The following is a 13524-nucleotide window of genomic DNA, read 5'->3' on the forward strand; positions in this document are numbered from 1 at the left end:
TAGGCCGTAGGCCTAGGACCTTACCCGGCTTRTGTCTGTCATAACCCATAAGGTTGCATATAGACGTTAAATATGAATAATAATAATAATAATTTATTATAATTTATAAATCCTAAAATTAAGTATTTTAAATAGTAATATAATTATAGATATATTATAGTATCTTATTTATAAGATATTAATATTGGTTTATTAATGATTCTGGATATATATCTTATTTAAAAATTATAGATAAATCTAACTAATATTTAATAACTATTTTCTACCCTAAAATAGATGTTTCTTTTCTTCAAGTTTAGCTAGGGTTTAGTTTTTATATTATATTTATATATTATCTAAAAATCTTTATCTAAATTATTCTAAATAATAAGATATAATCTATTCAACTATATAACATTTACCTTTAAATGCTCAACTAATACCTCCTTATTTGGACTAGAGCCAATCTAATTACTATGGGAAAATACTCAAGTGAACTTCTGTTGAGCACATTCTACTGATAGTTTGATCATCAAGGTAAGCTGCTCCATTGACCACTCGCATAATGGTATACTGATACTAGTACATAGGGGGCTTTCTACCTATCTATATTCGCAATCAAAACAAAACTTGGTTAGGCCAATCTATCAACATAGATTCTTACTCAGATTCTAGGTTATACATATATGTTAATACTATCGATGAGGGCACCCTCTTGGGTTCAAGTGATTGCGTAAGTATCGTTTCCCTTATCAAATATGAAATGGGGGAAATGGCAAGTCACTAAATTGAGTCCGTACAGTGTGTTTACTTCATTATAGAGCACACCAAGAAGACTTGATTTGAGGATATGTGAAATTGTAGACTAAGATGAATAAAGAATTCCACTAAGAAAGATTCGTCCCAAGAATTGGGGGGCATCCACGTCAAGCATATGAGAGCCATACATTTATCATTTTAAAGATAATCTACTCTCATTTGCCCCAAGAGCCGCGAGTTGCAATGGTGTCGACGGAGGCATCCCCGTCCTCTTCCCGCTTGCCCCAAGAGCCACGAGTTGCRATGGTGTCGACAGAGGCATCCCCTCCAGTAGCAAGTTCATCACGCGGAGAGATGGGACGAGCAAGAGTCACTGACCCTAATGAAGCAGTCACAAAGAGTGAGAGTAAAGTGTGGACCTTCATTGCGATGATTGTTTCGAATGATGAGAGCAAGGTGGAAAGAATATTGGTTGGGTGAATGTTGGTAGCAATGTAAAACCAGGCTTGAAAGTCACTGGGGAACGCCAATTTATACTTGCATCTCCAGCTCGAGAGCGCCTCTATAAAGTTTTGTCCTTATTCATACCTATAAACTTGTTCTGCAGTAAATATAGTACCTGTACATGCGCTAGATAGGAAATAAACAGGTTCAGAAGTAATTGATATTACGAAACGCCACCCCATTATGATGTGCCATTCACTAACGTCCGAACCAGTTAGCATGTCGATGCCATTTCAGTGTGTTGACATGAGAGTTTCTTCCTGGTGCAACGTCAATGGGTTTGGATTTTTAGGAGGGGATCGTCGGACGGTATAGCGTGGGCGTCTCTACATCACGGTCATGTATGGTATTGAAGGGTTTGTATGTAACGTTTTCAGACATTACAAACGTTACGAGCCGGCATTAGATACACTGTATCGTATTATGTTATGTGGTAGGTAGTTTTAGAACGCATTATGGAAAGTTACTCAGAGTATTCAGAAAACTCTGTAATTCTCTGTAATCTAATAGCCCTTATGTACAGACTATCACGTAAACATTACGGGCCCCACGTAAGTTACTTTGTGTTAAAGTTTTTGAGTTTGAATGAAACCCTATCTGGAGTCTCAAAGAGGAAAATTGACAATCTAAGTCTGATTCGGGGGGGCCAAAATGCACATATGATGTTTGGTTGTTGGCTCCTATTAATTACCTGAACAATCAATTTTTTGGAGACCCGCGAGACTACTACCAAATTGGGAATTGAAGTTCACACATGATCCACTCACTAACCATAACTCTACCGTACTTCACCGCCTGATAACCAATTTTGACTAGAAACGAGAAAAATAATCATTGGTTTAAAGCGCGTCAACTGATTAAATTCAAACGCCTAGCTAGCCCTAATAAGCACTTAGCTAAAATACAGGCTGGCACACTTGTACCGGATTTATTCGGCTTTTCACCTCGAAATATGAACGACGTCTTATCTCTGTTGCGAAAGTTATCAAAATTGCTTAAGCATCGGAATATCAGCATGCATGAAGTCACCTGGATTGTTGCTGTGGGTCATTCATAAGGTCCTCATATAGATACTACAACTTGACACGGAGCTTGTGGAGTTGAGGGATTTTGTTGATACAAATTACGAGTATCACAGTACTGCAAGACCTGTTTTGATATCCATAATACCGTGACTACTGGTTGTATGAAACGATTAATTGTTGTTTCAGGGAGATCGAGTTACTCTCTACAGACAAGTGCTTGAACACGTCGAGGAAGCATTTTCACAACCACTTTTGCCAACCTCTCATCTTCACATGAGCCCATGCTGAACAGAAAAGGGATTTGCGGAGTTCCTCTAGTCGACATGAAGGAAAGTCCATCAGAAAGCTTTCAATCCCACCGGAGTCGGTATTTGCAGGATCGATATTTATTCTTCATTCTTTTTGTGGTTGGATTATTCGTGGGAATAGGGATCTCACAGGGAGTTAACTTCGCTATTGGCAATGGCATATCATCTATACAACAAAGAACCTTTGAAGTTGCTGCCCCCTCTCCCTGTGGCTCGGATGCGAAAACGGCACAAGCGAACGGCTGCATCTTTGAAGTTCTGAGCTTTGCTTGGGTGCCCCCGGAATGCCATGATCACGAAGCTGAAAAGGGCTTCCTGGCATCAGGGAACTGGTCATGGTTCGCACATGCCCCGGGCGTGTCCGCGGATAGTCTTCGTGACTTGCCTCTAGGAGGACTACCGCCACTCCCACCTTTATCACTTGACCAAATCCGTCAAGGAACACACCATGGAGTTCATGTCACATGGGGATATCACGTTACACACTGTACGTATATCTGGCAAAAAATGCATCGGGCCTTTCTACGTGGCAAGTTTGTGGATAGTTATATGATGGAAATGGAGCACACCAAGCATTGCTCACGGCGCTTCCTAGAAAGCGCTACAGGAAAATTAGACGAAGATACGGGCTTGATAGTCGGCCCTCCACCCGAGTGGGAAAGCTGGGTTACACAGCTGGCACTTAAATTTCCATCATGCCAGGAGGCACTTATGTTTGCTTAGGACTAGAAGTACATGCAACGAACAAGCTTGTGGAAACGAGAAATATATCGTTAAGGAGCAAATGAAAAATAACTTAGACTGTGCGTTCTTCCATTTAGACCCACAAAGAGGCCTGTTCCGTCTCAATTCCCATCATAAAGCATATAACTAATCTCAAGTTCTGGTATAAAGTGACTTGTGACGCCGGCACAATCAAGGAACCGAATTTAGTCTGCTTGGGTCGTCATCTGAAGGCTCATTGTGCCATACGTAATCATCATCCAGCGGCACTTCGCGCTCATGGGCAAACTCCATCAAATCGCCCCAGCTTCGGCACTGATGTGCAGTATTGAAATCCGGATAAGGGCCATGAACACCCTTAACCCAGCGAAAAGTAACAATTCCAGTATCAGCAGTACACATGAGCCGCTGTCTTATGATGTCAATGCAGTGTTCGTAATGCTGTTCGTAAAACAGGGGTCGGTCTTTTTTCAGAGTTGCTGCAGCTGAGTAATATTCTAGGTGATGATCTTCCCAAACTTTCTTAAGGCAGTGTAGCTGGTGCGTGACCTCCAATATTCCCAGGAAACCTCCACCCAAGTCGCTTGGATATTTAACAGAGTCCAGGGAGCGGCCAAGAGAAACCATGTCTTCTGTGGTTATGTTGAGTAATGGTACGTCATCCGTAATACGCTTCCATGCCATCTCAACTTCATCCGTAGGAGGGCCTTTATAGGGAGTCCACTTGGCGAATGTTCCCTCGAAATGAGTTGTTCGGTACTTATCTCCCATAGCTTCTGAGGCAGGAGTCCAAGTACTGTGACGGGCAGCACATAGAGATTGATAGTGCAAGTTCGAGCGATAGACAGTCAGAGTGAGAGCCGTGATTATGATCAGAGCTAGGCCATGAGAAAACCAGTGTAAAATAGAGGCGATGGGTAGTTTTCCCTTGTTATGTTTCGACCGCCTAGTCACTGCCACTGGTGAATCTTTCAACCCTGATAGCCGTGCAGTCTCAGAATCGGATTCTTCTTCTCCATCAATGGAAGAAGGACGCTGACCGAGGTCGTCATAACCAAGTCTGTAGTATTTGCCTGCTTTTGCGCACGCTTTCTGCATCTTTCTGCCGTCTCGTATCTCTCAGACAGTTTTTTCTCAGTGACAAGAGACCCAGAAAGTCAAAGAGATTATATTTAGCGACCTCAACAGACAAAAGTGTTCAATCACAACTCTAGCTTTGGAGGCCACACAGGGGGAATGCGCTGGGATAACCTCTGATAACTTGATGAATGATAAGGGAGAACTTCTGATTGGCACCACGTAGTAATTAAATTTCTACGAAATGTGACAAAAGAAGAGGGGAATTATCATTAAATGAAAATTGAGTTTAAAACGAATTATTGGGGATTCCTTCTAAACCCAGCTAATGCAAAGATGTTTATATCATCGTAAATCAAAGGTATTGGTAATTTTACCAATACACTGGTGCGGCAATGTTCCGTGTTTCAATACAGTAATTACCATCAGTGTACTGGTAGATTTTCGTATGTAAATTATCTTTTTGCAAAATGCTTTTCCAAACCATGCGCTGGAGAAGACTTTTCATCTTTTTCCCGCTGGTTCCAAAATATCCAAGTGAAAGGTTGCTTCGCAAAATCAGCAAAATGGTGACTTCTTTTTGGAATTTCCCTAAGCATTTGGCTCGCTATACCCTGTTGCCAACTTCAGAAGAGGCCAAAGCAGGTGTCCAGTCTCCTCGAACTTCGTTTCGTCGTACTTGGATTCCCTTATTGGGTCTTTCAATTCTCATCAACGTGATATTCATTTGGACTCTGATATCACCTGCAGGGTGTACACTCATGCCTATTCTATATTGTTCGTCTACTCAGATATCTAAGCTATTGTCTGCCTTGCTGTTACTGATACTTCATTAATATTAAGCTCCGGCACAGGAAGCTGTCAGTTACAAGATTACAAAATTCCACAGCGGGTTTAATGATGACGTGACTGAATACATGGGACCACCATCGGATGAACTTGACCAAAAATGGGATGCTCTATACGCCGGTCAGTATATGGAATCATCGATTCTTTGCGTTACAGTGGTTAACTTGAATAGCTGGCGTGAATCGAATTCCTAAGAGCCAAGCTGCTCTCTTGCCCAACAAGACAGTTCCAATTCCTGGAGATGATGGCTATTATATTATCACATTAGACGTCTTTCATCAGCTTCATTGTTTGGTGAGTATACATTTGAATGATGTACATAATCGAAAGGGAAATTTAGTGACCTAACTTTTTTCGCATCTAGAACATGATTCGCAAAGCACTATCTCCGGATTACTATCACCCCATGCACTTGGCAGCTGATGGTGAGGACAATCTTCTTGGTTTCACACATATTGATCACTGCGTTGACACTATACGACAATCATTGATGTGCCATTCGGATATCAGTGTGCTACCATTTCAGTGGAAGGATCATGATCAAGAAGTCAAGATATGGGGTCAAATCCCACATGTCTGCCGTGACTTTAATCGGATTACAGAATGGGCGCAGGCAAACCAGTTCCATGGTCAGTTTGATCCAAAAGTACACTTGACAGATGACATAGTCATACCCGAATTTCAAGTAGATTAGGTTCAGTAAATGAGCGGCGATGCTAGATTCTAGTTGCTGTTTTCTGAGTTTAAAGTCATCTACGCCATTACTGCATCTCTAGTATTTTGCTGGGGACAAATCTTGCTACAAATATCCGAGAAATGATGTCTTGGCCAATATCATAGATGCTACGCAGTTACTGGTCAGACTTAATGAGACCTAATGTACTAGCGTTGAGGTTAACGTTGCCCGAGTATAAATAATCTTACTTTATTCATAACTCTCGACTTATTATTCTTTGCAAAACTTCCTAATTTCAAACTAAACCGTGCCATCGCTCGTGCCGAAAAGAAATGGCATCACCTTATTGTGCAAGTCATCTTGAAGAGGACAACCTCCAGGAGTTTTCAAGTAGCTCGGAGGATATAGAGCTTTTGATTTACGATGACAAATACATAGGAGAACATGTGTCGAAGTCTCTTCAATGGACAAAAAGTTTCAATTTCTGGTTTCAGAAGCCACCTCTCAAGATATGGCTGATTCATGTGTTGGCTTTCATACTCTATACAATAGCATTTTTGCTTTTCACGAAATCTACAGTTCGACCGATTTTAGCAGGACAGGAACAACAACTTGTTTATTGTCTGTGAAAAACTTTCCGAAATGCAGGAATCGACATTATAATTTAGGTCTAATTTGTCTACAGCTCCAATACGAGAGGCTCTCCAATATGAAAATCGCGTGATTAATACCACCGTCACACATCTCAACAGCTTCTCCGGGCCACCCGGGCCTGACATCGATCGTGCTTGGAAAGATATTTTAGGACATGGTAGGCTCAAGATCTTTCCGATATTTCTTCGCCAGAATCGAGAACTCAAGATAACAGCGAGATTATTTGGAAAGTTCAGTTGAAAAGCTAACGATCTTGCACAGAAGTCCATCTACGATTGACCGAAACCGATATGGCCCAGTTGAGGCGTTCATCCATCCCGTTGACCGACAAACCAGGCACGTATTTGGGGGCTCCTGATGTGAGTTATCAGAACTATGTAACGTTGGATTACAACTGTGGCTTAATAATGGCAGATCTATCATCAACTCCATTGTGTTTACACTCTTTACCGAGCCATCCATCCTGAGTATTACGATGGAGAGGCCAATAAGGAGGCAACCATTACGCCGGTTGAACATCTTGACCATTGCATTAATCAACTCAGACAAGTAAGTTTTAGCCTCCTGTCCTCGCTCCGTCATTCCAGAAAAGGAAGCTCAATCTAATGCATCTGATAGTATCTGCAGTGTCACGTATCCAGTAGCGTTTACACTTACCGTTGGGAAGTGGAGAAAGCCTTGATGACGGGGAATTTTGACCCGGAAAACGAGTGTATAAACTGGGAACGATTTGACGAGTGGATCAAAGGTCACGCCGTCGATATTAAACATCCTGGTTTACTCGTGCATCCTAATTTTGGGCCTCTATATCCAGGCTAAAACTGAATCAGAATGTGGATTTGAAAAAGCGGGATAGATAGCATAGAGGTCAGGTTCATTTTGAGCTGCAAGTTACGTTACCGTGCGTTACTCGTAATTAAACAGCGTATTGAACGTATGCAATGCGGTGTATTGTAATGATAGGAATCGTAATATTTCTCCATCGAGTTGTATTATAATCATAAACTTCAGATGTCAATGCTATCATTGCTCGTGCCTCCTCTCAGAGTACCGAATATACTTTGATCATAATTTCCTTTCGCACGCCTTGGCCTTGATGGTGAGTCAAATTTAAATTTTCAATTTTGAGAATTGCCCAATTGATTTTAACAAAGACATGGCCTAGATAGGATGTTCAATCGACCCGGAGCCCTTTAAGGGTGTTGATAATTGGTGGCGGATTAGGTGATTAGTGCACAATTCTTGAATTTAAAAGCTCTTGCTCATTTTGGAAACAGGAGGTCTATCATGTGCTATCTCTTGCTTACGGCAAGGATTGCCCGTACAGATAGTCGAAAAGTCATGCGAACTTAGAGAAGTGAATGCAATTATTTTTAGGAAGAGGTGACGCCGTCTTGCTGATTTGCTTTTATATGGAGCCAAATAGGTAGGAGCCGGTATCCAGTTGCCACCAAATGCAGTGCGCATCATGGATCATTTCGAGTTGATGCCGAAGATCATTGAGACAGGAGCTGTTGAGGTACCAACCTGGCGCTTAATGAGATACTCCGATGGGAAACAGATTGTTGCCAGGCCCGGTGCTTCCTGGTTGAAAAGGCACTTTGGTCAGACTTGGTAGTAAGCTTATCTTTACCAACTTTCCATTTCCTATTGCTATTGTCTAACTAACGGGAGTAAGTGTCGTACATCGTGCCGACTATCAGAAAGTGTTGTTAGCTGAAGCCAAGAGACTTGGTGCTATTATTCACTTGAATGCAGAGGTCACTTCAGTGGATGTCTTGACTACTTCTGTTCTCCTTGCTTCTCAAAAAAGAATTTACGCCGATATCATCATTGGCGCTGATGGTGAGTTTCTGCCAATTGTCTGTCTCTAGCTGCCCATTATCTTACCGCAAAAGGACTGCATTCGGTCACTCGCTCCGAACTACTTGGGAGCCGCTCTAGGCCTATTGAAACTGGAGATCTCGCATATCGCACGATCATCCCAAAAGCGTCAGTCCAAGCTTTGGGAGATAACATTTTTGGGCTGGATGCTATCCATACTTGGATTGGGCCGGGTCAACACGCCGTTCTCTATCCCATAAAACATGGAAATTATTACAATCTAGTTCTATTGTAATTATCTAAAGAGTGAATACTTGTTTCAAATTGTTCCTAACAACCAAACAGATGCCCTGACGATTTGCCTTCTCAGACCCTAAAGACGCCGGGAGATTTGAAGGAAATGCTCGGTCTATTCCATGGGTGGGATCCCAGGTTCGTTTCTGTGTCTCCAAGTCATGACCACTTCAATCTAATAAACATGTTACTACTAGGCTTGGGAAGCTTTTAGAGCATGTCGAGGATGTCACAAAATGGAAGATTCTTCACATGCCTGAGCTTGACACCTGGCATAAAGTGAGCCCGAAAGCCTAATCCTATGAAGACATCGAACTAAATGATTGATTTACATTATTTTTGCAGGGCTCGGTTACACTGCTGGGAGATGCTTGTCATCCTACGCTCCCGTATCAAGCTCAAGGCGCTGCCATGGCCGTCGAAGATGGTGCAACATTGGGGACCCTACTCGGCGAGTTCTGTCGCTTTCGACAATTTCAAAGACCAGAGAAGAATGTGACTATTGCAATTCCGGATGTACTTGAATTATATGAGCTTACTCGTAAGAAAACAACAACACTGAATGTGCAAGGGGCTATCGAGAATCGTCTTCTATATCATATGGAAGATGGCTCAGAATGCGACGAAAGGAACAAGAAATTGGCCGCGATTGACTGGGATAGTAAAGATTTGACAGGCTTTGAATGGAGTTGGGGTAACGTGAGCTACCTTGAGAAGCTTATGGGTTGCGATCCTATCGAGGATGCAAAAGCGCAATTTCGGCGAAGAGTCTTATCTAGTCGCATGTAACAAGTAGTTACGCCAATTGAATGAGATTGTCCTAGCCCGCTGACGGCTATGTTAGGCCAAACCCTAATCCGTTTCTTTGGTTGTAGAGTGAATGGTGAAAATCGAAGAGGGTTCGATTACTTGTTTGTCGGCGAAATATTTGAGGACACATGGTATGAAGACCATCCAAATATTTGCAATGAGCTGATTCAAACAATCCTTGTAAATGAGACCCGTGCCACGCTGTAATTTGATTTGAGTATGATTAACCACTATGTTGTTATATTGCATGTTGATGTTATGTATTTAGAGCTAGTAATATACGAGTGATACTGTTAATTACCGTTTATTACGTCCCTCATCCCTGCGAGCTCGTGTATGTATTTTGTGTGGGCCAAATGGTTTCGGTACATTTTCTGGATACGCTTGGTATTTGCTTAGATACTATGGTTGACTCCGGTGATTTCTATAGTACATTTATTATTTTGCTGTCATACAGGGATTATAATATAGTGCTATACTTTTTAAAGCTAATAAATGGCTATTAATGTACTATATAATATAGAGACTTTACTTATTAAAGTAAATAGTCATTTAGTAAAGTACCGTACAAAGTATTATATTGCCTGTATTTACGTCGGGAGATAAACATACTATGTAAATCACCGGGGTCAACCGGAGTAGTATGTTTGTATACGTAGTAAGAGTCTACGGTTGTCGGGAGGTGACGCGACGGGTAAGAGAAAAACTTAAAAATCCTTATTTCCACCATACATATGCTAGATTCTGCTACATACTTAACTCCGAGAGATATGAGACAAGCGCTATCTATGTGGACAGTCGGGTGTATCCGATTTGGCATCAAGGAGGCAGTGCTCTCCTCAGTGATACCATGAGCAGTTTCCTAGCCTGGAATACGCTGGATGATACGCAATATGTACGATGGAGTTTGCGAGCTATTATCGCCACGTCTTTGTCCGACGATAATCCCGTCAAATGTGGCTCTCAACAGACCGGGTGATATTGGCCAGGTTTCTAATGACAAGGAGTCCAAGGATGTATCAGAGAAAGTATAGGCATGGAAGCTTCAACTGCATTTTAATAATTTTCGGCTGTAAATGTTATCCCTTATTGAATGGTATTTCCGCCTTTACCCCTATGTTTAACAACGATTTTCTTAATGGTGTGTCCGAAGTTCATGTTACGAAACCAACTTGCATGATACTAGGCAGAATCTAGTACTATTAAGGGAAGGTGTTTATTAAAGCAGCTAACACCATATCTAGTCATTTCTATAACTAGATATATAAATAGTCAGTTTAAAAATATAAACTTATAGTTAATATAAGTAAGAATATATAATTATATATACTCAAAATAATATTTAAAAGTATAAAAAGAGTATATATAAAAGAAAAAATAATTATTAGATATATATTTATATATATACCATAAGATATAAAAAAAAATATAATCTATATAAATATATTTATTTATTATATTGTTACGAATCAACCTGCATAACGCTAAAATATACTATGACCAAGGAGGAAAGGTCACTCTAGATTTGCGAGCATATAAACCATATAATAACAGAATAAGTAGAAGAAGATCAGACTAAGATACTTCGGTATAGAACACGCACTAGATTATATGAAGATATAAATAGCATACTAATATCTTAATGTCGGTTCATCCGGTCCAAGATCAGCTCAATTGGATTGGGAACAGACTAGTCTAATAAGCCTAAAAGATGAGGCATAAAAGGGTTAATATTTAATTCCTAATTCATATCTAATTATTATAAAAGAGAGTATTAGAGGTTTAATAATATATAAATAATATATATATACTTTAATAAGGAATAACTATTTATTAGAATATATATAGTAAATATATAGTTATTAAATACTAAAATTAGATATCTAAGATTAATATTAATATTCTAACACTAGTAACTGTCGGAAACCGATGATATGGAATCGTCTAGATCAGAGTAAACTCGTCACTTAACAGCGGTTAGATAGTATTCTGTTTAGGAAAGAGCAGTATACCTAAGTAATAACAAGATAATGTCAGAGAAAGCAAGAAGTCACAGCCAATGAATCAGGCCCCCATGCAYRGAAGCTAATGTACGATGGAATAAAGGATTATCTACAATCACTAGAGTTAGAGTAATAGAGCTAATAGAGCTATTTAGTAGTAAATAAATATATTAAATATATTTACTAAGAATAAAGCCAATAAAGCTCTAATAAGAACTCTATTCTAATAGCTATATTAATAATAAGATATATAAAAACACTTATTTACTATATATTTAGTTTTAGTCTATTATCTTAAATTAATTATTTAACCTTAAATATACTATTACTTATAGATCTAATTAACTAAAGCTATCTTATTATTATTTAAATATACTACTCTTTTCTAAATAGAATACTATCTAATTATTATTAAGTAATAAGTTTACTCTAATTTAAATAAYTATAAATTATTAATTTATAATAATTYAAGATCYTTATTATAAAAAAGAARTTTTAATAAGAAAGTAATAGCTACTTTTTAATAAATATTAATATTTTTTAAGATTTAAATCTATAAGCCAGCATTATTAATATTAATTATAACTCTATTCTATTTATTTAGTAATACTATAACTACTAATAATTAAGATATTATATCTATTTTAGTAAAAATTAAAGAGCTTAAAAAATAAATTATAAAAATATATATTAATAATAGACTACCGGCCGGAACACGAGTTTCGGCACTTTTGAAAAACAGTCGTTTTTTACACGTTTTAGAGGGCCTTAAAGGCTTCTCAGCACCCAAAAACCCCCATGTGGACGTCACTAGGATCCCTAAAGGCCCCTGGAGGCCCCATATCGACAGGGGGTGGATTGGGGGTCGTTGGTGGCCACCAACCCCCAAMGCCAGGAAATCAGGCCCCAGAAGCCTCGCAGGCGTTAACCCAGCCATCTCTAGGCTGGTTACGCTCAGTTGAATCGATCCAGGGGTCTCTAGGCGCCGCCCAGGCGTTGCCACAAGCCCAGAGACCCCAACAGGCCTTCGAAACAGGCCCTGCAGACCAGCTGCTCTCAGGGCTTAGAGACACTATGAAGGCACCATTTGGGAGTGGAATAAGGGTCGCTAAGGCCCCTAGCAACGAATACAACCTCTGGAAGAGACCCCACGTCGGCTCTGGCGTAGAAAATGACACTCCGGGCATCTCAGGCCTGGTTATGGAGCACTGCAAGGACCTTATAGGGCCTATCCTACGAGAACGCGCAGGGCTCAAGACTACTATCAAGGACCAGGCAGCCCTTATAGAGTCCCTACGACTTAGGGTGGACCGCCTGGAACGTGTGGTGCAGGCCCTAGAGGCCTCGAAAAYCGTCCCCCCCAGCGCACCTATATCCGCGGAGGTTGGGACAAGCGACTCGGTGCCAAGGCCCGTTCCCGAATCTGGGTTAGCGCCTNAACCGTCCCCCCCAGCGCACCTATATCCGCGGAGGTTGGGACAAGCGACTCGGTGCCAAGGCCCGTTCCCGAATCTGGGTTAGCGCCTGCCCAAAACGGGCAAGCACCCGTAGCTAGGGGCCTAGCACCTAGTTTGAATGGACCCCAGGACCCACCCTGGCATCAGGCTCACGAGAATCGATAGAAATTGACCTCACCAGCGCCAGTGAGCTCCCAGGTGAGGCCTAGAGCGCTAAAACTGGCCACCAAACCCACGCAGGCACCCCTGGAGCAAGCACCTAGAAAGCAGGACCCAAGGGCAACGTACGCCCAACGAGCAAGCGCTGGGGAATGGACTACTGTGTGATATAGCAAGCAACAAGCAACGYCTATAGCGACTAATGAGCCTAGGCCAGTCCTAACAAAGCCGACTAGCATCCGGAGCAAAGAGGAACGATACCTAATCTTCCGGCGTGAGGAGCCTCTAGATACGCTTTACAGTGATACTTAGGATATCGTMTTAGGGCTCTTAGGGCTCTTAGGGCTCTTAGGGTTAGGGTTAGGGTTAGGGTTAGGGTTAGGGTTAGGGTTAGGGTTAGGGTTAGGGTTAGGGTTAGGGTTA

The 13524-nt window shown here is 41.0% G+C and overlaps 5 protein-coding genes across 5 annotated transcripts; 3 read left to right on the plus strand and 2 right to left on the minus strand.

The window, feature by feature from the left end:
• Positions 1 to 953: 953 nt before the first annotated feature.
• BHQ10_010377 (uncharacterized protein) lies at positions 954 to 1163 on the minus strand (the record flags this gene model as incomplete). The annotated part of the gene is made up of 1 exon (XM_040873000.1): positions 954 to 1163. One exon carries the CDS (start codon positions 1161 to 1163, stop codon positions 954 to 956), a length of 210 nt encoding a protein of 69 aa, XP_040738879.1.
• Positions 1164 to 3490: 2327 nt separating this feature from the next.
• BHQ10_010378 (uncharacterized protein) lies at positions 3491 to 4396 on the minus strand (the record flags this gene model as incomplete). Its single annotated transcript, XM_040873001.1, has 1 exon — positions 3491 to 4396. The coding sequence occupies one exon, from the start codon at positions 4394 to 4396 to the stop codon at positions 3491 to 3493; it is 906 nt and encodes a 301-aa protein (XP_040738880.1).
• Positions 4397 to 4941: 545 nt separating this feature from the next.
• BHQ10_010379 (uncharacterized protein) lies at positions 4942 to 7373 on the plus strand (the record flags this gene model as incomplete). The annotated part of the gene is made up of 8 exons (XM_040873002.1): positions 4942 to 5152; positions 5219 to 5344; positions 5397 to 5518; positions 5589 to 5853; positions 6586 to 6711; positions 6816 to 6913; positions 6969 to 7103; positions 7173 to 7373. The coding sequence occupies 8 exons, from the start codon at positions 4942 to 4944 to the stop codon at positions 7371 to 7373; spliced, it is 1284 nt and encodes a 427-aa protein (XP_040738881.1).
• Positions 7374 to 8022: 649 nt separating this feature from the next.
• BHQ10_010380 (uncharacterized protein) lies at positions 8023 to 9461 on the plus strand (the record flags this gene model as incomplete). Its single annotated transcript, XM_040873004.1, has 6 exons — positions 8023 to 8171; positions 8233 to 8399; positions 8453 to 8546; positions 8724 to 8810; positions 8870 to 8951; positions 9018 to 9461. The coding sequence occupies 6 exons, from the start codon at positions 8023 to 8025 to the stop codon at positions 9459 to 9461; spliced, it is 1023 nt and encodes a 340-aa protein (XP_040738882.1).
• A 2822-nt stretch (positions 9462 to 12283) lies between these two features.
• On the plus strand, positions 12284 to 13006 carry BHQ10_010381 (uncharacterized protein; the record flags this gene model as incomplete). Its single annotated transcript, XM_040873005.1, has 1 exon — positions 12284 to 13006. One exon carries the CDS (start codon positions 12284 to 12286, stop codon positions 13004 to 13006), a length of 723 nt encoding a protein of 240 aa, XP_040738883.1.
• Positions 13007 to 13524: the final 518 nt, after the last annotated feature.

This window comes from Talaromyces amestolkiae (genome assembly GCF_001896365.1).
Source record: "Talaromyces amestolkiae strain CIB chromosome Unknown scaffold45.1, whole genome shotgun sequence".
Classification (NCBI taxonomy): Eukaryota; Fungi; Ascomycota; class Eurotiomycetes; order Eurotiales; family Trichocomaceae; genus Talaromyces; species Talaromyces amestolkiae.